At 39.4% G+C, this 24167-nt stretch overlaps 1 protein-coding gene and 1 long non-coding RNA gene across 2 annotated transcripts in view; one reads left to right on the top strand and one right to left on the bottom strand.

The window, feature by feature from the left end:
* The window catches only part of LOC134804155 (uncharacterized), a 431198-nt gene extending 426571 nt beyond the window's left edge, over window positions 1-4627 (bottom strand). The window contains exon 1 of the long non-coding RNA XR_010146077.1: window positions 4361-4627. This is a non-coding gene — a long non-coding RNA (uncharacterized LOC134804155). The remainder of the gene's footprint in view (window positions 1-4360) is intronic.
* The window catches only part of LOC134804146 (transient receptor potential cation channel subfamily A member 1), a 52788-nt gene continuing 28648 nt past the window's right edge, over window positions 28-24167 (top strand). The window contains exons 1-6 of the mRNA XM_063777091.1: window positions 28-205; window positions 2013-2103; window positions 9527-9596; window positions 21853-21978; window positions 22473-22613; window positions 23692-23847. Coding sequence (XP_063633161.1) covers window positions 79-205; window positions 2013-2103; window positions 9527-9596; window positions 21853-21978; window positions 22473-22613; window positions 23692-23847 — 711 coding nt within the window. The 5' untranslated portion in view covers window positions 28-78. The remainder of the gene's footprint in view (window positions 206-2012; window positions 2104-9526; window positions 9597-21852; window positions 21979-22472; window positions 22614-23691; window positions 23848-24167) is intronic.

Here is a 24167-nt window from a genome sequence, read left to right on the forward strand (position 1 = left end):
TTACAACACAAGGTAGGTATTAAACTTTACGTCAATGTTGTCCCGCAGGCGGCGGAAAGCGGTAACGCCGAGGACTTCATGCGCCTATACCTAAGCGAGCCTTCGCGTTTGGCCGTCCGGGACGTCAGGGGGCGCACCGTCGCGCACCAGGCCGCCGCCAGGAACACCACCAACATATTGCACATCATCACCAACTATGGCGGAGGTAGGAAATAAACATACCTGACACATCACGAGGTGACAGCAATAGTATAGGTACATTGCGCAACGAGGGGGGTAAGTGAACTATTGGTCACGAGAGAAATTGTTACCCCCGGAGTTACGCACAATGTTTTTCGTCACACTTGTGAAGAAGAAACTAAATTTTAAGCGAAAAAAATCTTAAATACCTACGGTGAAAGTCCAAATAATCGTCCGCCATATTGTAATTGTTTGACAGTTTATTAAAAATAAAATAAAAATAAATAAAATAATCTTTATTGCAACTTTGAGTTGTTACATAACATTGGTTCCTGGCTCTCAAAGTAGGTTTCCCTGTGTCTCAAGAGCCAGTTCCTTCCCAATTACAAGCGTAGGTAATGTTACAATGTTAGACATTTTATATTACATATTTAACAATATTAAAATTAATTTTAAAGAAAGATGAAACTGTGATGTGTGTGTACGCGCGCGTGTGTGAGTATTCTGTGTGTCTGATTTTTAGAATATGTGTGTGTTTCTGTGTGTTTACGCGCGTGTGTGTCTGGTTATTTTAGATTGTATGTACTAGAACACGCTTCGTAATAGCTCTTCTGCTTCAGTATAACTTAATGATTTTAACCAAATCTTAATTTTGATTTTTAATTGAAAATTACTAATGTTGTTTATATTAAGGGTTTTGTGTGCTTTGTTATATAAGTATGGTGCCAAAAATGAAAAATGCCTTTTAGACCATGCACTATTACAGCGAGGTACGGGGTAGTGAGCTATGCGTTTGTTGCCAAATGTGATTGTAGGGGCTATTAGTCTGTGGTATCTGCGTAATGTTTGATAAATAAAAAGTTTGCGTACACTTAAAACTTTTGCTATATTGAAAAGCATCTCAGTAGGGTATCGAAATGGAAGATAGAACATCACTTTTAAAACTGCTCGTTGTGCCCGTTCGAGCTCGATAAGATGTGTTTTGATAGCGCCTCCCCATGAGCATATGCAGTAGGTCAGGACACTTTGGCATAGGGCGTCATATGTCTGTAATAAAAGATTATGATCCGCCACCGTTCGCAAGCTTTTAAATATAAATATTAGTTTACGGATTCTATTAGCAGTGGCAGATATGTGGGGACCCCATTGCAACTTATCGTCGATGACAACGCCAAGATATTTAATTGTACCCACTCTAGATAAGATACCGCAGTTACAGTTCGTGGTAATTTCACCGTTACTTGTCTGTCTATTGCAGGGGTAGGTATGAATTTTCATAGTGTCAAGTGCTGAGTCAGGTGCTGCTGCAGACGTTTTGCTAAAGCATAGATATTTGGTTTTACTAATATTTAAATTAAGGAGACTGTTCTCGAGCCAGCATGTGACACTACTTAATCCTGCCTCTACTAGTACTCTGACATCTTCCCAAGTTTTTCCGTGGAATACCAACACTGTATCATCAGCAAACATTAAAAGTTTAGCGCCCTTGATCTTAGTTTTACAAAGGTCATTTATATAGGCCAGAAACAAAGATGGACCTAATGTGCTGCCCTGGGGGACACCGTAATTACAAACAGCTTCATTGCTTATGTGGTTGGAGATATTATTAGTTTATCGAAGTCACGGTTTAGGCGGAGTATATCACTTTCTTATATTCGAGTTAGGTCATGTTCTGAGGACGTCACTTTAGAGACGTGGTTTATAGCTTGCGTAGGCGCTACTTGGGAGATACTGTACAATTTGTACAATGTGAGCTCTTCAATTTTCGAATGTCTATAACCTCTCTGGAGTTATAATTTCATTGCTTAAGTTAAGCATAATTAATGTTTCAGACTTAAACGCACAAGACAATAATGGCAACACGCCGCTGCACACGGCCGTGGAGAACGAGGCGCTGGACGCCATCGACTTCTTGCTGCAACAGTAAGCTCATCATTAATACCATCACCGGCATCGTTGTCAACATTTATTTTATCGCCATCGTTAATACCGTTTACATAATGAACATCATTATTGTCATTATCATTATCATCACCGCCAGTATTGTCAACGTTATTATCGTCAACATCTTTATTGTATTCATAAATGTCATTGTTATCGCCAACTTGGTTTTGTTATTCATCATATCATTATTATCATTGCCAAAAATTGACGACGTAAATTTATTTCTTTGTATTTGAATAAGCTACTAACATTCCAAGTTGCCGGATGGGACTATAAAGGATGACTCACGCTAGACCGGGCCGTGCCCGGGCCGAGCCGTCCGACATGTCATTTTCTATGACGGCTGATCGGTGATCACGTGGTGCTTTCCATAGAAAACGAAGCGTCGGAAGCTTCGGCCCCGGCCCCGGCCCTAGATAGATAGATAAAATCTTACATGCTTTGTGACACAATGAATAATAACAAGAGACAAAAAGAAAGTTGACAAGAGACAAAAAAGCGGCCAAGTGCGAGTCGGACTCGCCCATGAAGGGTTCCGTAGCAGCAAGTAACGTAATAAAATTGCGGTTTACGATTTATGACGTATTAAAAAAAACTATTTACTAGATCTCGTCCAAACCAATTTTCGGTGGAAGTTTGATATTTTTTTTAGTGTTATCATTCTCTTATTTTAAGTTACAGGGGGGGGGGGACGGGACGCGAATTTACAAAAGCTATACTATTTCAGTCACGACGCAGATTTTAATAGGTGAGCTTTTGTTTAAGCATATTACTAGACAATATCTATACCGTTTCGGTAAAAAGTAGTCACTGAAATGGATTAGCTTTTTGCATACATATTTTCAAATATTATTCACGCCAAAACCTAGTCGAGTTTAGTAAGTTCAGGCACGTTTGAATGTGATATCTAAATTTTAATAATACTCATTTACTCAAATGGTTTAGATTTTGTCGCGATATATTTAAACATTAATGCTCTCACAATACCTAGTCGAGCGGAGTCTCGCCGTCATTATTCAATATTATTCATCGAGTATTATTTGTACGACACTAATAAAGTTCACTGAATATTGATTTCAACAATAATTTTTTTACTAAATTACTGTTCACCTAGTATTCATGTAAATTGCCACAAAAGTAGTTTAGGTTAGTTTGATCTGCAACCTCCAAGAAAACGAAATGTTGCTGGAAAAGTGGGTTAGGTTAGGTTAGAACTGCGACCCCCAAGAAAACGAACTGTTACCAAAAATGTGGGTTAGGTTAAGTTAGAACTGCGACCCTCAAGAAAATGAACTGTTGCCAGAAAAGTGGCTTAGGTTAGGTTAGAATTGCAACCCCCAGGAAAATGAACTGTTGCCAGAAAAGTCGTTCTATGTAAAAAAAAAGTCGGGTCGCTGTTTGGTCGCAGTTCACCTAACACGCTCTTCCTCGCTTCGCTCGTCGTCGCACCTATCTTGAACTCTGTCAAATGACTAGACGATATCGTATTAATAAATATCTAGCAAGTTGAATGATTTGACCAAAGAAATGTACTCCAAACGTTGTACTATGTAGTAATAATCTACTTAACAATAATTCTATAATGTAGAACGTTGTCATGACGAAAATTTGGCGAATGTTGGTTGCCAAAGTAAATCATCTGCAAAAAGTTGTCTGGCAAGTGAAATTCGGACAATAAAACTTCGGAGAAAAGGCAGAACACCGTAGTAAATCTTGGTCCTTAAATAAATCATCTACTTCGTTATGTACCAATGTATTATAAAATACAGTCGACTTATAATTGTATTACGATTTCACATTAAACATGTCCTAATAAGAAATCTCACCTGATATAGTTCTTAAATGAAAAAAAAAGTAGGCATTTTTAAGTAATTAGCACGAACGGTAATTAATTAATACAATACAATCGGAGTCATTACTAAAATATTATTCAAGTTTAGATCGCAACAAACTAGCATTTGTAGCAACAATATCCATATTAATTTAGCCAACAAAGTCTATACGATTTCAGTAAATTTCTGTACTGTAATGGATTAGGGTTTGGTCAAGTTTTGTCCAAACAAAAGCTAATCCAGTTCAGTTCGCATCTGGACCTTATCAGTATAGGCTTTGTAAATTCGCGGACGGGACACATTTTACCAAGGAAGTGTCTCTCGCGCAAACTATTCAGTTTAGAAAAAAATTATATTAGAAAACTCAATATCATTTTTGAAGACCTATCCATACATAACCCCACACGTATGGGTTTGATGAAAAAATAATTTTTGAGTTTCAGTTCTAAGTATGGGGAATCCCCAAAATTAATTGTTTTTTTTTCTATTTTTGTGTGAAAATCTTAATGCGGTTCACAGAATACATCTACTTACCAAGTTTCAACAGTATAGTTCTTATAGTTTCGGAAAAAAGTGGCTGTGACATACGGACGGACAGACAGACATGACGAATCCATAAGGGTTCCGTTTCTTGCCATTTGGCTACGGAACCCTAAAAAGATAAAGGCAACATACAATTTGACACTAATAGCAGTAATAGCAATTTCGTTATTTGACATATTTTACATAAGTATAAGAGGGTCATGTCATGTGTTGTGGTAGAGAACAGGCGTGACTCAGCATAAATACTGCGCGCGGAGAGCGCAGCGCTGATCTTCCGCCAGAGCCTTACGTCTAGCGTGAGTCATCCTTTATTTTTATTAAAAACGGGGGTTTAAAGGTATTAACATTATTTATTTTGCTATAATATATATTAATTCTGTCCTCTTATAATTTAATTGGCATGAAGATTGAACAAATGAGTTTAAATAGGTAATATCAAGTAATTTATTATACGCATTTTTAACCCATAAACGCAAAAACCGCTGTGTGTGTGTTTGTATGTGACATCGTAGCTCCTGTACGGGTAAACCGATTTAAAAACGGATTTTATTATCACAAGTTTTCTTGCGCTGGTTATAAAGGCATGTTTTATCAAAATCTGTTCATTCGCTGCATTACTTATACGAGCAGGTATATGTTTGACGCCAATGTCTGCCTGTCTGTCTGTGGCATCGTAGCTCTCCAACGGATGGACCGATTTCAATGCGGTCTTTTTACGTGAAAGCGTGTTCCTTGCGGTGGTTCTTAGTTCTTTATGTTTGATAGAAATCGACTCAGCAGCTTGGGGTCACGAGGTGACAGATCGTGTGCAGCGTATTTAATTATAATTCTAAGTATAATGGCGAACAAAGTGCTTGAAAACTTAGTACGCGAACTCCAGAAGACACTATCCACTCTGGTAAATAAAGTCAGCACTCTAGAAGCAAAGATAGGTGAGCAAAATGACCTAATACTAACACTCTCAAACCCGATTCCACATAACGGTCATGAAGATAACGTAGACAAAGGTGACAACTATTCAAAATCCACCCGCAAATCGCTACCAGCACCACCTGTCACTACCGCCAAAGTACCGCCACCTCAGCGCCCAGTTCGAGAAGCGAGACAGATAGCGGCGGTGGCCATTAGCGACATTGCAAGTGCAACAAGGAGGAAGAACTCTGGTGGGGCCAGCGGAACGGCTGTACGAGGTATGAATCGTTTACCGAATACTCCCGATAGCCTACGACAATCTGTCACGAGTGTTGGGGCCACGAAAACAGCGACCGACCGCGGAAGTTGATACTGACACTTCCACCCCTAGTACGCCCACTGTGCCAATTCAGGAAAACCAGCACTCCAGTGTGCACGATGAAGATGACGGCTCATGGACGAAACATTCTAACAAGAAAAAAAGAAAAATAAATAAAGTCGTTGTTGGGACCGGACAATCTGATGAGGACATTCAAACTGTAGAATCGATGAAGTATATTCAAGCGTGGGCTTTCAGGCCTGAGACAACAGAAGAAAATATAGTGAATTTCCTTAAAAAAGTTGATAATTCTGCAGAGTACTTCGTCGAAAAGAGGAAAATTAATACCAACAGGCACGCCTCATTTATCATCGGTATGCCAGAAAGTCTACTTGAGCGGTTTACTTCGCCGACGGTGTGGCCACACGGAGTGAAGTTTGCGAACTGGTTTCGCGTGCGCCCCCGCCGCCCCGCCCGGAGCGGCTCGCCCGCGCACCGCGACCACTGTGGCCCGACCCCAGTCGACGGTTCATCAGCCAACGGGCAACAGCCAGGTGCAGCGCATGAATAGTGAATGTGATAAACTGCATATATTACTCCAAAACGTTAGATGTTTACGCAGTAAGACTACTTCTATCGAAAGCATACTCCAAGGAGTTACTAAATACGATCTACTGTTAATAACTGAGCACTGGTTAACATCTAACGAGATTGCGGTTACAAGTTTAATGAATTACACTTTAATCTCTGACTACTGCCGTAAAAATCGCCTTCACGGTGGTGTTTGTATATACGCGCATAACAGTATTTCCGTGTTGGATAGGGGTGATTTAGGCATAAAATACTCAATTGAAATGCACATTGAGATAGCGGCAGTGCAACTTGTAAACTTTAATGTTATTGTTTTGTGTGTATACCGTTCCAATACGGAGGGTGACTTTAATATATTTATTGATCAGTTGGAACTACTACTGAACGATATTAGTCAAGACAGCGCGGACATTTTAATAATGGGAGATATTAATGTGGATTCCTTGAAACGATCGAAAGAGATCAGGTTACTCCATGAGCTATTGGCTAGGTATAATATATCTTCTAGGGTAAACTTTCCAAGTATACAGGGTGAATCCAGAACCAGTTTGGACCACGCGTATACGGACCTGCCCTTAGACCGCACCAAAGCATACCCATTGGAATTTAATATAAGTGATCACTGTGCGGTCTGTGTTGTAATATCCACACCCAAAAATATGTGTACCACGCGCCGCGTAAAAAAACGAATAATAAACGGCCGTCATATGCTAAAATTTTTCGAGTTTTTGGAATTATATGATTGGTCCAAATTTTCTGACTATAATAAATTTAACTTTGATGATATTTATAATGTCTTTATAACGAACTTTAATCTTCACTGCCCTTTTAGGTCTGTTTTGGTGCGATCTAAGGATTCAGTCTGGAATAATGACGAAACTATAAAAAGTAAACAACTTCTTTTGTTTCTCGGAATGCTCACGCGATTATATCCCTTAAATGCTGACCTAGCTCGATTAATTAACGCTCATAAATGCAAACATTATAGTTTACTTACTAAAACTAGACGGTCGTTTATAAATAAAAATATAGAATCCAGTGAGAATAAAAGTAGCGCCTTATGGAACTCGATTAAACTAGAAATAAATAAAGGTAAGTTGTCAGGAGATGACTTTCGTGTGCTTAGGCATGCTGTGTGTGGATCGCAGGGCTCCAGTCGCGAGCTGGCGGACGCGCTTAATCAGCACTACCTGGCGGTGGTGCGCGACACTCCAACCAGGCCCAACATACCCGAGGCTCTGAAACTGTTGCGCGCCTCCAGACCACCCGTACCGAACACTATGTTTATGACTCCATTTACGGCACCGGAGCTGGTCAAAATTATTAAACATATTAAATTGAAGGCCACCAAAGACGTCTATGGGTTCCCAACCTCTGCACTGCGTAAACTACCTTACATTTTCCTAAACCTGCTATGCAACCATCTTAATACCTCAATGTCAAACGGTTCTTATCCTGACACTTTAAAGAGTATAAAAGTAACACCTGTGTATAAAGGTAAGGGTAGCAAGAAGGAATTAAAAAACTATCGTCCGATATCGTTGGTGCCCGCAATCTCTAAAATATTTGAGATGGGAATTTGTGACAGACTGATGAGATTCTTTAGCTCGAATGAGTCGTTATGCTCTCAGCAGTATGCTTATCAGGCTGGTCGATCGACGGTGGAGGCAGCACGCGAGGTGGTAAAGAGCGTACTAGATAGGCTAGAATCAAAAAAACGTGTTGCCGCTATACTTTTCGACCTATCTCGCGCTTTCGACCTTGTTGATCACAAACTGATAGCAGCTAAGCTTGAACACTATGGCGTACGTGGGGTGACCCTGGATCTCATTATTTCCTTCCTCAGCAAGCGCTCCCAAAGAACGGAAGTGGCTGGTGATGCTTCGGTACCAGGTGATATTGGTGACCGGTCAGTTCCTCAGGGGTCCAACGTTGGTAACACCATATTTCTGGTACTGATGAATGACTTGCCATTTTTATCTTCTCACACCCAGCTCATTATGTACGCAGACGATATCTGCGCCGTAGTGAGCGGGGACTGTGAAGATGAGCTCCGTATCAATGTTGAAACGGTAATAATGAAGCTCTTGCACTGGTTTACTGCGAACGGTATGCAGCTCAAGTCTCAACCTCGAAAAAACGAATATTCTGGACTTCTCATTGGCAACAAATAAGACCACAAACTTAATCCCTGTAGTAATACAAAACACTAAAATTGGGGCTGTAAGCTCCGCAAAATTCGTAGGCTTCACTCTAGACAGTAGACTGCAGTGGCAGGAGCATATTGATTCCCTCTGTGCTAGACTAAACTCTGGCTATTATGCCGTAACCAGACTCAAAGGCTCCTTGTCCCAAAATAATCTGCTAGCCGCCTACTACGCTTATTTTCACTCCCATCTTTCCTATGGAATCGATCTTTGGGGTTTAGCTGCAGACCGTGATCGCCCTTTTATAATCCAAAAAAAAGTCGTCCGGTCTATGTGCCGAGTACCGCCCGACGAACCGGCAAGAGAACTTTTTATTAAATTACGCATCCTATCGGTTCCCTCGCTCTTTATATTCGAGGTGGGAAAACTAATCCGGCGGAGCAGGAAACACTTTTCCACCTCTACTACGCGTGAGTCGTCAAGACGAACGCAGGTACTAGTAATACCTAGGCACAGACTTGCAAAAACAGGTAACTTCTTCCGAATTATAGGTCCACGAATCTATAACAGGTTACCGACCGATATAAAGGATGTTGCTTCAGATCTCATTTTTATAAAAAAACTCAAGTGTTTCCTGATCCAAAAGGCGTTTTATTCGGTCAAGGAATTCCTAGAAGGCTAACGAATATTAAATGGAAAGCCATTATTATTATTCCCAACGTATTGGAACGGGGTATAACTATTTTATTGTCAATTTAATTATTATTATTTTTCCAATGTTTACAATGATACCTACTTTTATTTGTATATATTTCTGACATACCTATTGTATAATAATAATGTAAATTACGCATCTGTGACAATGTATGATCAATACAAATAAAGAATATGAATATACAAGCACGAGACAAGCACACATAAAAAGGACTTTCCTTACTTTTTTAATTACGTGGCATTATGTAGATCGGCATCTTGAACGCCAGTTTTCTTGACCCACTGTAACTTAACCCTTCCAACTCCACTGCGCACTCTTACCCTAATCTTGTGTTTGTGTACAGACACGTGGATACTGGCATCAGGAACGTGAAGTGCCAGGCGCCCATACATCTGGCTACCGAGTTGAATAAGGTAAGGGTCAAGTGTTCGTTGTTGAATAGCTGTAAACTAAATGTGTATTATTTATGTCTTAGTTCTGTAACTATATTTAATTATAATATTTTTTACAGTACATGTGGTCCTATTTTCCCGCACTAGTGCATAAAATAGCACTTTTCGCATATCAAAAGTTTAAAGGGCCATATTTACTGTAAAACGTTGTACGATACACGTGCGAATAGGTAATCGTAATAGTTATTTACGATACAAGTGCGGAAAAGAGGAAATTCGAAACGAGTCGTGCGTAGCCTGACGTACGTGGCGCTCCGTACGCGTTCTAAAGTCGGGCGCCCTCATACTAAAAGAGTCGTGCGTAGCCCGACGTACGAGGCTCGCTGTACGCGTTCCAAAGCCGGACGCTGAAGGCGCCGCCATGCCAAAGGAGTCGGGCGTAGCCCGAGTTTTGCGGCATTCTGCGTGCATTTCTGTACTGAGCTACTGAGGACGTCTTCGCAGATGTAATATAAAGTGAATTCAAATAGTAACGAAATCATGACCCCAAAATTAATTAAATAAAAAATAAGTTCAAAAACTAAAACACGACTACTGCAAATCGCGCTCTAAAAGTATGAAACAAGATAGAATTCTTATCTGTAATTATTATACAGGAAATATTATAAATGTTATCATTTTTTTTATTAGGTACAACATAATATAATTTATTAAATGTTTTATATATTTGGGTCAATTTTCTAATATGCATTTGTTACTGTCCCACGGCTAAAACTCGAAGTCCATGGGACTAAAAGACTGGATATGGATATATTTTCATTCAGTGTATTATAAGCTTTAAGAATAATGTACAACTGTACCTTAAATGCCGCCTGTCTGCAGCTCCTACAATCCAGGGTATAGACACTGTTGATGAGTTCGTATATCTGGGGTCAAAGATATTTAATGATGGCAGCTGTGTTCCGGAGATCAAAAGGCGCATAGGAATGGCTAAAGTCCATTTCAATAGAACTTGGGAACTATGTAAACAAACCGCCATATTGAAATTGTCTCTGAATGATGAATTTACTAGTGATGGGCAAGAGTCTCACTTAGTCCTTTACTTAAGGCCGTAACACACTATCGCAGTGCATCACGACCTTGGTGCGACGGCACCCATAAGTCGTTTTTTTTTGCATTAGAAAGAACTTGAAAGAAGGTAAGCCATCTTGACATGTCTTTTAATTACGCTTATTAAAAATCAGTAACTATTACTTATGAAAGCAGAAGAATATAAATGATCGTATTGGATTCATTATTGTTACATATTTGCCGTAACTTATTTTTAAAATGTGTTTTTCAATGAAAAACAAAGACATAAAGATTGTTTACCTTATTTTTAATGCTAAAATAAAACGAACTATACAGGGTGGAAAGATAAGTCGGGCCCTGGAGGGAAACTATCTTAAATCCTTAAGCTGGCTCATTTTACTTAAAGGAGACCATCCTTTATTTTTTTAAAGAAACAAAACTGCATTCGGGCATTTCTCAGGAGGGCCATTTTTACGTGTCCGGGGCAATAAATGATTGAATTTACTGTTCAATAAATCTGAATTAATTTAGGCATGATCTTCAGCCTATGTTCTGTCTGGGACACTATCAAATTATTTATTTATTATTTATATAATACAAGGAAAAAAAATTCAAATGCCAAAAATGATGTTCGGTGGGAGTGTCCCGCACCCAGATTTTATGAAACAAAAAATTATTACTCAAGATGGGGCATTAGATCGCAGTTATTATGGGTATTCACGCATAAGGTATTAGTTAACTTATCATATTCTTTATATCACAATAATGTGTTTGCTCAACTCATTGAATAAAACCAAATTTACGATGTGTCCCGGGCTAGTGCCTGATTTCGGTGTAATTTGCAAAACATGTCGGTACTCCTTCAAAGTTGTAAACCAGGAACTCAGTGTCTCAAACATAGTATGCTTTAGTTGTGCCTTAACCGTTGAATAGAGTAGAGGTACAGTCACAGTATATTAAAGTGATTTTTTAAAGGTTTCACCGTCCTTCGGTGGGTTTGGTTCTATGTTTTTTTGAGATCGGTGGTGCAATTTACTCCGAAAGTTTCAGTGCATTTATCGTTATGCAAGTGCTTAAGAAATCCTCGAAAGTACGTAAATCCATCATTATTACATCTCCTCTGTATCACTCATGCTATTTCTGTAATTGCTAAAAAGCGATTAATTTTGACATCACTGGTGTTGATTTCCTTGGATTCGGTGGATTTTTTGACCACCGATATCAAAAAAGTGATCACTGAATTCAAATCCTGCTTTGTATACTAGCTTGTTGTACTAATTTATCACACCTAAAAAGTGCAAGATACGTTGTATAAACGTAAAATTATGTTTGTAAGTAAATTAAGTCATAATAGGTACAAAAAATCACTAGTTTACTATGAGTAGTTTTTTAAACCAGACGTGTGTTGAAACTTGTAGACCCAATGTTTCTTTCTCTGTCTTGATGTTCTCTTCAAACCAATGAAGTAAATTATGTTAATTGTCCTCTGTATCACCTGAGGCCCTACACCTCGATAACTTTAAACGTGTCAGCCATGTTAAATGAATGCAGATCCCACTTCTTTTACAATAACTTGTGTATGTAAGTATTATGCACCCAAGGGACGGGATGTTCAGAACAAGGGATTAAAAATAAAGTGGCCTTCTAATGTCGAGATCGCTTCAAAGGCACTGAGCGTACCTTACTGATCGATATTTCTAAAGGATAGCCATAGACACAAATTGAACATAGCAAATGTTTTAACAATCCTCAATGTCTTACGTCTTTATGTCTAAATATAGGAGTTACAAATTAGCTCAAGTGTTTCAGAATGCTGGAGATCTCCAGCACCCTCAAATAATTAACAGGTTATTAGATCTTCAAGCATTAGTCGACCACTTCAAATAGTTTTAAATTGATGGAGTTCACGCTTTAAAACTCTGTTATTCAAAAATACTTGTTTTCCGTATTGCATCACATTGCTTTATAAGTGCATTAAATATTTTTTGAGCATTGAACACCACTCAAAAGTTTCTTGTTTATCGAGTGTAGGTAACATAAGTTTCTTTTTGATGCGTGTGCGGTCGGATTGTGTGAAACAAACGTCTTCTCCTTTATGGCACTAATGTGCGAATTTGTGGTCGACATGTCTGAAACTCGTTCCAGGACCATACATCGCCCACCACCCTATTATATGAGAGGACAGTCAAATAGTGTGGGATATCTTCTAGAGATGTTGTTTTACAAGCCGTAATTAGGTTATTTTAAAATCTATTAAATTTATGTAAGCTTTCGAGATCATTAGCCTTATTACATCGCTTATAATCAAATAAGAATGAAAAATATGATTAAAATGTAATACGATTGAGATATAAAATTGAAATGTGATTTTTGTGTATGCATTATTGAATTCGGTGACGCCAATTGATTTCAGTGCCTGCACATGATTTCGGTGTTTTTTCAATCTCAAATATCTTAAAAACTATAAGGTTCTAATGGAGGCCTCCACTACCAATATTTTTTATTCTAAGGCTAGATTTTAGGAATTAAAGTCGCATATCAAATAAGTTAAAAAAAATATTTGGCACCGAAGTCAGGCACCGAAGGTCATCTCTGAGAAACGCCCATTCAAAGTATGACTATACTGTGAGTCGGGTAGTGTGTAGCGGCTTTACGAGTATATCACCAACTTTAGTCACAACACTACCCATCATAGACAATTGTAGAATGTAAAAGAAACAAAAACGTCATTACATCAGGGCCTAATAACCTAACTTATGAAACCATTTTAAACTTTTATTGAAATATCCAAGATACCGTTATATATTGTTGTATTTTACGGTAACGACCGCTTTAATAGTGTATAGTGTATGTGTTTCAATGGTGTTTGATGAGATGATGTGAAAATTCAAGGAGAAACAGTGACATAACAAAGTTACGTCCTTTGTTTACATAGTTTGCAAGTTCTATTGAAATGGACTTTAAAGATGCCATGACGCGGCTTCAGAAAATATGGCGTAATCGGGGAATATCCAGAAACACTAAAATGAGACTTGTACGAGCCCTTGTATTTCCAATATTTATGTATGGAGCCGAAACGTGGACAATCAAAAGCAGAGAGAAACAACGGATCGATGCCTTTGAGATGTGGTGTTGGAGGCGTATGCTGAGAATACCATGGACAGCTAAGCGCACGAATCACTCCATACTGTTGGAACTCGACGTGAAAGTGCGATTGTCCACAATCTGTGAACAACGCTTCCTAAGTTACTTTGGCCATATAATGAGAAGGGGAGACGAAAGTTTGGAAAGGTTAATCGTTGTTGGTAATACTGATGGCAAAAGGTCACGGGGCCGTTCACCAGCACGATGGACTGACCAACTCAAAGGCGAGGAACCATCTCAGAAATTCTATGACGTGGTGAGGAAAGCGATGGACCGGAATCGATGGCGAGAGTGTGTTCGTGCCCGAACAAAACCCACCAACCACGATCATCAGTCATGATCACGGAGTAATTAACAATGGAGCCGCCATTAACAGGCGTTCCCCTCTGTCGAAAATAGGCGGCCAATGGTCAACCACATGTCAACCATATGTATGGACTGACGTTTATCTGACATGACGTACCTATACATTTGATGTGCCCCTCCCCCGCAAAAAACGGCAGACTATTTTGTACCGAAAATTTTAGACATGGCGTCTCCGTTGGTTATATCCTCTAAGGTCATGATGGATGCGACCAAGAATGAAGAATGTACCTTAAATAATATTTGTTTCTGAAATAATCGCATTTGAAGTTCCAAAAACGGCGAAATCATCCGCTTTTTCGCGTGTCCCAGTGGCAGTATAGGCCAATAAAAAAAAATCATAACTTTGGATGTAGGTAACGTATTATTAATAACTTTGTATTTTCATAAAGAGCATTTTCTAGAGAATTGATTTAATCATTTAGATAAATGAATGCGTTATTTAATAAAACAAGGGAAGCCTTTTTATCGTTGTCCCGCGTGGCACTTGTTTTGTCATGACTTAAAGATACCCCCCAAAATCTTTTTAGTCTATTGAATAACGGTTAGATCAAATTTACGACGCAATAGTGCGGTTAGTTGGGCGTCGATTACCACCGAGTGTGGATGCGGAAACAGTTTAATTTATATAAAAACAGGTAATAATCTCTTTCGATATATTTTGGTACGACCACAATGACATTTGTATGGACGCTCAATATGTTGGTACACAGTCGAAATAAAAATGTGTATTTTATAATAATAGTTGCAAATATATTGTTAAAATATATAGTAGAATAAATGAGTGAATCGTTTGTATTGTGTAGGAAATTTTGCTATTAAATATGATTGGCGACATTTGTATGACGAGTTGACGACAGTTATACGGCTATTTTAACCGTACAAATGTCGATTGTGGCGTATAAATGTCTACATAGCGCCATACAAATGTCGACAAGGTGCCATACAAGTGTCGTCAGGGTCTTAATAATGCCACAAAAATAATAAATAGTGCTATAAAATTTTTGATACTGCCATATAATGTCGAAAAAATGTCATGTACATGTTAAAAGCACCTTACAAATGGCTAAATAGTGCCATGAAAATGTCGATATTTAAATGTCCATATCTTGGTAACTATAAAAAGTAGAATGGTGCCTCCTACAGTATATTTTTTGATGTTAAGAACCCTTCCTAAAACGATGATAAGTAATCAGATTTTCCAAAATTAAAAAATGTCGAAAAAACACCCTCTTCAAAAATTTACCCATTTACAGAGATTCAGAGGATAGCCGTGGTCGTATGCCACTTTATCCATCCAAACTTCCACCGAAAATTGGTTTGAACGAGATCTAGTAAGTAGTTATTTTAATACATCATAAATCGTAAACCGCAATTTTATTATGTTACTTGCTGCTACGGAACCCTTCATGGGCGAGTCCAACTCGCACTTGGCCGCTTTTTTATTTAATTAATTTTGGGGTCATGATTTCGTTACTAACTATTTGAAGTCACTTTATATTACATTTGCGTAGGCGTCCTCAGTAGCTCAGTACAGAAATGCACGCAGAATGCCGCAAATATCGGGCTACGCCTGACTCCTTTGGCATGGAGGCGCCTTCAGCGTCCGGCTATGGAACGCCTACAGCGAGCCTCGTACGTCGGGCTACGCACGACTCTTTTAGTATGAGGGCGCCCGACTTTAGAACGCGTACGGCGCTCCACGCACGTCGGGCTACGCCCGACTCTTTTAGTATGAGGGCGCCCGACTTTAGAACGCGTACGGTGCGCCACGCACGTCGGGCTACGCCCGACTCTTTTAGTATGAGGGCACCGGAGGCGCCCGGCCTTAGAACGCGTACAGCGCGCCACGTACGTCGGGCTATGCCCGACTTTTTAGGGTTCCGTACCCAAAGGGTAAAACGGGACCCTATTACTAAGACTCCGCTGTCCGTCCGTCCGTCCGTCCGTCCGTCCGTCCGTCCGTCCGTCCATCCGTCCGTCCATCCGTCCGTCCGTCCGTCCGTCCGTCTGTCACCAGGCTGTATCTCACGAACCGTGATAGCTAGACAGTTGAAATTTTCACAGATGATGTATTTCTGTTGCCGCTATAACAACAAATACTAAAAAGTACGGAACCCTCGGTGGGCGAGTCCGACTCGCACTTGTCCGGTTTTTTAGTATGTAGGCGCCGAAGGCTTAGGACCGCGAGCGGCGCGCCACGTACCATCACGCGTCGCGATTGTTGCGCTATTTGTGGTTCTAGCTAAATTGGTTGTTCAATACATACGCTATAGAATTTCCGATTTAGCAAGAACCCTTAAAATAGCATAACAATTCCGTGTGGTGACTGTACATCGGACTACTCCTGACCCTTTTAGTGTGGGGGCGCCTGCTGGACGTTTCAGTATGCTTTGCCTGGCCACTGCCAGGCGTTTTTTGTGTCCTGCAATATTTTAGGAGGAGAATTTTATACTGAGCAACTTTGATTTGGTTCTAAACCCGATCTCGTAAAAAAATTGGCTGTTTTCATAGAGTGGCCAAACAAATTTCTTTTGCAAAAACCTTCTTGTATCGCCGTAGTCGCGTAACACGCGGATAGAATCCAGAGCACTTGTAGATTCGTAGTTCGAATTACCTACCCGATAAATTACTCATTGTTTTATCGGGTGCTTGCAAGCAAAGCCGGGTGCAAAAGCTAACAATATGTATGAGCCTTTTGGGCTATTTAAATAAAACAAATAATTAAAAATATACCATTCTTGTAATGGTGATGTGCAATACAAAAGGTTCTTTTATAATTGTCTAGGACACGCGCGTTTCGTTCGGTGGTTAGATAGCAAGAGAGAGATGAGAGTGGTCCGCTGCCTGGGGATGAGTCTTATAGGCGAAACATTGGCGCTAGCATCGCACTTTCTGATTGGCCGCTGATCTCGCCGTACATGTTGGCATCTTGGGCTGCATCTCCACACATCATTGGTTGGTTCGAAGCTGGCAAGGTTGCCAGAGCGCTAACAATGTATATATTTGAAATGTACTAATTGAGCCCTTTCAAATGATATTCAACACGTTATCGTTATACCTACTTATTATTATTTTTTTGGTTCGTGACTTTATGACCTCTAGCGGGCGCCGTGTTCATTTTTTTGTGACGTCATATAGCCTATAACCGGCGGACGATTAAGATAATTCGAATGACATATCATTTGTCAAATTATAATGAGTACTTTAGAAGTTATGAGGGAACAAATGAACATACATACATACCCACATACTCGTACATACCGGTCAACATCATAACCCTTCTTTTGCGTTGCCGTAGTCGGGTAAAAAGGATTAGTGATACATGACATGTCAGATATAATATAAGTGTCAGTCATATATGAACCGTTTATGTATGTTCGCGATAAACACAAAAACTACAGAACGGATTTTCATACGGTTATCACCTATCAATAAAGTGATTCTTGTGGAGAGGTTAGGTGTATAATTTAAGGCGGGCGGGTCACTAGTTTCGCCTTTCGCCTATATACCTAATGGTCGCTGGTTCTCTGTCAGCATTTGTACAACGTGACTGTTAATATATTTAGACAGATATATGTGTTTGACACCCTTTATTGATAATCGAATGTGCAAATGTCGTGTGTAAAAGGAGTTTGTATGGAGATAGGATCTTATACAGATAAGGCGGGGATTACGATGCTAGACGAAGGTCAAGGGATATTAGGGCGCGGGCACACGTTATTTGGTTGTGGGACTGGAATTAGCTTAGATCTAGATGGTTGATTAAAGACGGGTGTAATACCCTTTATCTATGCCTTCTATTAAATACTATAAATGACAAAGTAACTCTGTGTGTCTGTCTGTCTTTTCCCTTCACGCTTAAACCGCTGAAAAGTATAAGATGATATTTGGTACGGAGATGAGTGAGGGGTGTGGAAGGAAATAGGATAGTTTTTATCAATCATCATTATCCCATGCAGACAAAGTCGCGGCCAGAAGCTGGTCTTCTATTAAGTATGTATATATTAATGGTTTCGTTACTTTCATTACTAAAAGCAAATACCAAACAACGTCATGGTTTACGAGCACTCTTTTGACATTGACGATATCCATCATCTTAAATTAGACGCTCTGGCCACGCGGTCCTACTGCCTGTCCTACCGGTCGGACCATATGAAGTTTTTTCCCCGCTTATTCCGATTAATCGGACTACAAGGAATTGTAATTCCGCTTCGTCCTACCGATCAGACCAAATTAACTCATTTGGCCACAGGGACTATTGTCCTAGTCCAGGGTTTCGCAATTGACTGGGCTCCGACCCGCCTAACAAAAATTGCCATTTTTGGGGCCCAACTCTTGGCCGCCTTAAAAAGGGAATATAAAATAGTATTGGTGACCCTCAGATTTTGATGTCTACAGGAAAGTCGCATAACTTTAACTCATATCATAAGTTTTTGACCCTACAACGTTAATTTGGTCTAACTCTAGAGCTCGTATGTGAACTAGCCCTAAGGCCTTATTAAAAATATTACAGTCCAATCCCCAGCTGCATACGTGGGCCTCATTGTGGAGGTACTTATGTCCTCATTTGGGGATACGTTTCTTCAGCGCACAGGTGTATTTCTCGTTGTCAACATATTAGCTATTCAAGTTCAATACATGCTAAAGCTAAGTTAAAGAGCCGGTTAGTATAGAGCCAATTGTCGGGAAGTTCGGACGTTCGTAGAGAGTTTTTATATTGATACTTAACTACTATTGTGAACATTATAGTGCATTTTGAAATGAGAAGAAAAGTAGATGTTATAAATTACACAGTGTGTCTGATGTGACATTGTAGCTCAACGGATTAACAGATTACTGCAGATGATGTTATATTATGGAACAATCTTACACATATCGACTTGTCCCACAGTAAACTTAATAAGGTAGATATACTTTTTATTGTAAGTTTGTTATTAATTATATTTATGGTTTTAATAAATAGAGATATACTTAGATAAATAATTAAATAAATTTGAAACATCCGTAACTCGCCCTATTCGAACTCGGGACCTCCTGTTTCGTAGGCAGGATCACCACCTAATAGGCAATATTGCTGTCTTTTTGTGCAGGGCGATAGCCTTAAAATAAAAATAGCAGTCGTATTTGCTTGAAAGCGGCGGTTGAGCTACTTTCGAAAGAATTAGCTGTAGAACGAGATGCAAAACGGGTGTTAATATTAAGGAACGGCCTTAAAAAGCATTACTTCAGTAGGTACAGTCGCCATCAGATATATCGGAGCGGCCAAGGTGCTCAAAATATCGGAACACGCCTCTATTGTCAGGGCGTTAGAGCGCGTGTTCAGATATTGTGAACACCTTGGCCGCTCCTATATATCTGATGGCGACTGTACCTACTTACACAACAGTACAAATACTTATCTACTTCATTTTAGGTAGGTAGTAACATTTTCGCAACTCAACACAAGGACAATGAGAAAGCCATGGGTTTATTAATTTGCGGAGTAGGTACGGTCGCCATCGGATATATCGGAGCGGCCAAGGCGCTCACAAATATCTGAACACGGCTCTATTGTTAAGGCGTTAGAGTGCGTGTTCAGATATTGTGAACACCTTGGCCGCTCCGATATATCTGATGGCGACTGTACAAACAGCAACCTTGCTAACTGTACATCGGTGGACTTTATGCCTTTTGTAATAAGGTTTACGAACTGTAGGGTGTTTTACTTTTGTATGGAGAAAAAAAAGTTGTAATATTTTTCCTGACGTTGCTCACCAATGAAGTCTCCCTACCCTAAAAACTATCTATTTCAATTTTCAAAAGAATTGAATAACGTTTAGAGGTTGCACAAGTTGAAAAGGTAGAGTGAGAACCCCATACATTGCGTGAAAATGAACTATGTTCTAAAATGACAAAATATAATGAACTGATACTAAAATCGAATGAGAAAACTAAATTTTGCGTCTATTTTATTTTATTTTTATTTTATTTTATTAGAAGACCAACAGCGTTAACAAACAATATAAACTTATAACTAGGATACAATCATAAAGCCAATAACAGGTCTCCCTAACAGATACAAAAGAAAATATTACGGATTTGCTTAGGTACTAGGTATAGTAGGTATTACAAATTTTTTGTGTGTCTAAAACACGATAAAAGCACTTTTCCTTTGGAAACAGGTGGAAAAACTGAAAAATCTTAACTAGAACATTTATCGAGTAACCAAAATCCAAGTTTACTACTAATTTTAAAATTTATTTATACGTAGAAGGTTCGGTGTCATCCTACTCTCCGCCTTTATGGTACCCGCTTAAACCATTTTCTACCCTCCGCTGTAGAGTCGTTGGTTATTTGAAAAATCTTTGTTGATGTTGTGCAACCTCTAAATGTTGACCGATTTTAATATTTTTTAACGTATAATATTTTTTTATCAGTTAGAACAGGAATTCGAGCAAAGTCAGATGAAAATCGAAAATTCGGAAAAATGAAACGCCCTAACGAACAGTCAGTTAACATCGTGGGCGATGGTACCTACTAACACAAAAAGAAGTTTCATGCGACATCTTAATTCCAATAATTATCTATCGCCGATCGATACCTTCCTCCAACGTTTGACTTTTACTTAATTCCAATAATTATCTATCGCCGATCGATACCTTCCTCCAACGTTTGACTTTTACTTAATTCCAATAATTATCTATCGCCGAACGATACCTTCCTCCAACGTTTGACTTTTACTTAATTCCAATAATTATCTATCGCCGATCGATACCTTCCTCCAACGTTTGACTTTTACTTAATTCCAATAATTATCTATCGCCGATCGATACCTTCCTCCAACGTTTGACTTTTACTTAATTCCAATAATTATCTATCGCCGTACTTCATTCCAATAATTATCTATCGCCGACCGATACCTTCCTCCAACGTTTGACTTTTACTTAATTCCAATAATTATCTATCGCCGATCGATACCTTCCTCCAACGTTTGACTTTTACTTAATTCCAATAATTATCTATCGACGAACGATACCTTCCTCCGACGTTTGACTTTTACTTAATTCCAATAATTATCTATCGCCGATCGATACCTTCCTCCAACGTTTAACTTTTACTTAATTCCAATAATTATCTGTCGCCAAACGATACCTTCCTCCAACGTTTGACTTTTACTTAATTCCAATAATTATCTGTCGCCGAACGATACCTTCCTCCAAGTTTGACTTTTACCAAAAAAATCAATGGCGCGGTGAAGCGAAATTTACAGTCCTTTTTCTTATATGCTTGCCATTAACACATCTATTAAATATAACTATGTACTGATAATACACTAATTAATAATTAATAATATATTATTTTATATTTACATTCACATTAAGTCTAAACTTTATACTTATGTGATAATTAATCATTATTGAATTGTCGTAGCTGTAGGATTACAATCTATAAAAATACAATTTTAATCGTACTCGGTAAGGATAATAGTTAAGTTTTTAATATTATGTACGTTCAATGTTTTTTTTAGCAAGCACAAGCACTCTGGATCGTGGGATCGATACTCCAGCGCTCTGTCATCTGAGCAATTCAATTCAATGTTTTTGTTTATGTACCCCGATTGGCTAACTATAGTAAAACTATATTGACCAACTCTATAAAAACTACATTGTTCATCCCTGTATACCTATATTTACAAATAAAACACCTACTTGTATAGGTGACGGTGCTCCAGACCTTCGCCAAGTACAAGAGCCAGTTCAACGTGGATCTAGGCGGCGAGCACGGCCGCACCGCGCTCCACTTCGCGGCCATACACGACCACGACCTGTGCGCCAGAGTTCTGGTAAGGCCATCATAACCCAGGTGATCCAGGTGTTGAATTACAAGAACCTGTTAAACAGCTCTGGTCATTCATGGCCACCACTTATGCGCAAGAGTTCTGGTAATGTTATCCAGGTGTAATGCAGGTGTTAAATTACAAGATCCAATTCAACAACTGATGCCTTAGATGACCATGGTCGGTGTGCCACAGTGCCCATAGTTATGGTAATAGTATCTAAAACTTGACCAGGTGTTACACTGGTTCGGAATGAACGAAGGAAAGTTTCGAACTCCTAAGTTTTTTTTTCAATATTTATTTCATTACATTTCGCTGGCCCAATATTACAGGGTTCTATGTTTCACTTTTATCGAACTGAAATTTGAACATTGTCATAGTGACATTAAGTCGAATTTTAATAGAACCCTGTAATATTGGGCCAGCGATTTGCTTTAATTTAGCTTCTGGTGCATTTTAGAACTTTATTAAAACACCTAACACATTGAAAACGTTCACAGATTACCGACCTGGGCGCCATCTGCAAGCGTCCGTGCAACAACGGTTACTACCCCATCCACGAGGCCGCCAAGAACGCCTCGTCGCGTACCATGGAGGTGTTCCTGCAGTGGGGGGAGTCTTTAGGCTGCACTCGGGAGCAGGTACACTTAATACTGAACGAATGTAGCCTCCCCCCCCCCCCCCCCGCCCTTTCAAGAACGAGGAGGAAGTTCCTAGGCTGCTCATACGAATAGTTTTAATTGACAATTTTCTATGAAATACTTGAGGAGAAGCGGTCATCGTCGCCTAATACTCCTATTCGTTCCATGCACGACTGTGGCGCCAACCTAGTGGGTGTGGGACATGTTGCTTTAATTTGACAGTTGGCAGCTGCCAAATAGTAAGAAACGACACGAAAGTTTATATTTTCACCACGTCACGCGTTGGCATCGCTTGTATTACTCCCACCACCAACTTTGCATATAGCCAATAGTTAAGACATAAGACAAATACAACACCTGTAGGTACGGATATGATGGTCGTTCTTGTCTACGTGACAGCGTGATAAAACGGTGTCCGTCACTTTCTATCCCGCGGTGTTAAAGAGTGACAGTTATTTTGTCACGTGGATAAAGTCATCCATAATACGCCTGCAGAAGGGCTGCACCATGCACCTTTTAGTTACTTTGAGAGTCCTAATTACTTGCTTCTTATAAATGACATTCATAGCGCAAATAAAATATAACATGGTAGGTAGATAGGTAAGTAGGTAACAATAAAGGAGATAATCACCATTGAAACTTCTAAGAAGATACAATTTCCCCTACTGTTGCGAACGCAACCTTTATTTGTATAAACCTAATGCAGTAGCTAAACGCAGCCGTCGGGCTCGGCTAGTATTTGGAAGCTTTTTCTAAAGCGCCAATAGGAGCGCTCCACATACTCTGTATCGCGGCCAATTAGAGGCACCTAAATCTAAACCACCATTTTGTACTTTCAAATTATGCAAATCACTCTTTCATCAGCCTCCATACAATCACCACACCACTTCTACATCTAACCGTTTAGTCAAGGAACCCTTGTAAATCAGATACCTTTGGAAAATTATAATAGTTTACTTCAAATCGAAGCTTTTTATTTGAGTCGTCGAGATCCTGACCTGCACGGCGGCTACACCTACAAATAATTTTCATTCTCTTTTATGTGGAATTTAGAGTTTATTATGTTTGTATTGTCCAGATGATCTCGCTATACGATAACGAGGGGAACGTGCCGCTGCACTCGGCGGTGCACGGCGGCGACATCAAGGCCGTGGAGCTGTGCCTTCGCTCCGGCGCGAAAATATCTACACAGCAACATGACTTGTCTACACCGGTGCATCTGGCGTGTGCCCAGGTCGCGAATTTACAAAGCCTATACTGATAAGGTTCAGATGCGAACTGAACTGGATTAGCTTTTATTTGGACAAAACTTGACAAAACCCTAATCCATTATAGTACAGAAATTTACTGAAATCGTATAGACTTTATTGACTAAATTAATACGGATATTGTTGCTACAAATGCTAGTTTGTTGCGATTTAACACTTGAATAATATTTTAGTAATGACTCCGATTGTATTGTATTAATTACCGTTAGTGCTAATTACTTGTCTTAACAATACCTAATTTTTTTTTTACTTAAGAACTTATAACATATCAGTTGAGACTTCTTAT

Source organism: Cydia splendana, chromosome Z (assembly GCF_910591565.1).
Source record: "Cydia splendana chromosome Z, ilCydSple1.2, whole genome shotgun sequence".
NCBI lineage: Eukaryota > Metazoa > Arthropoda > Insecta > Lepidoptera > Tortricidae > Cydia > Cydia splendana.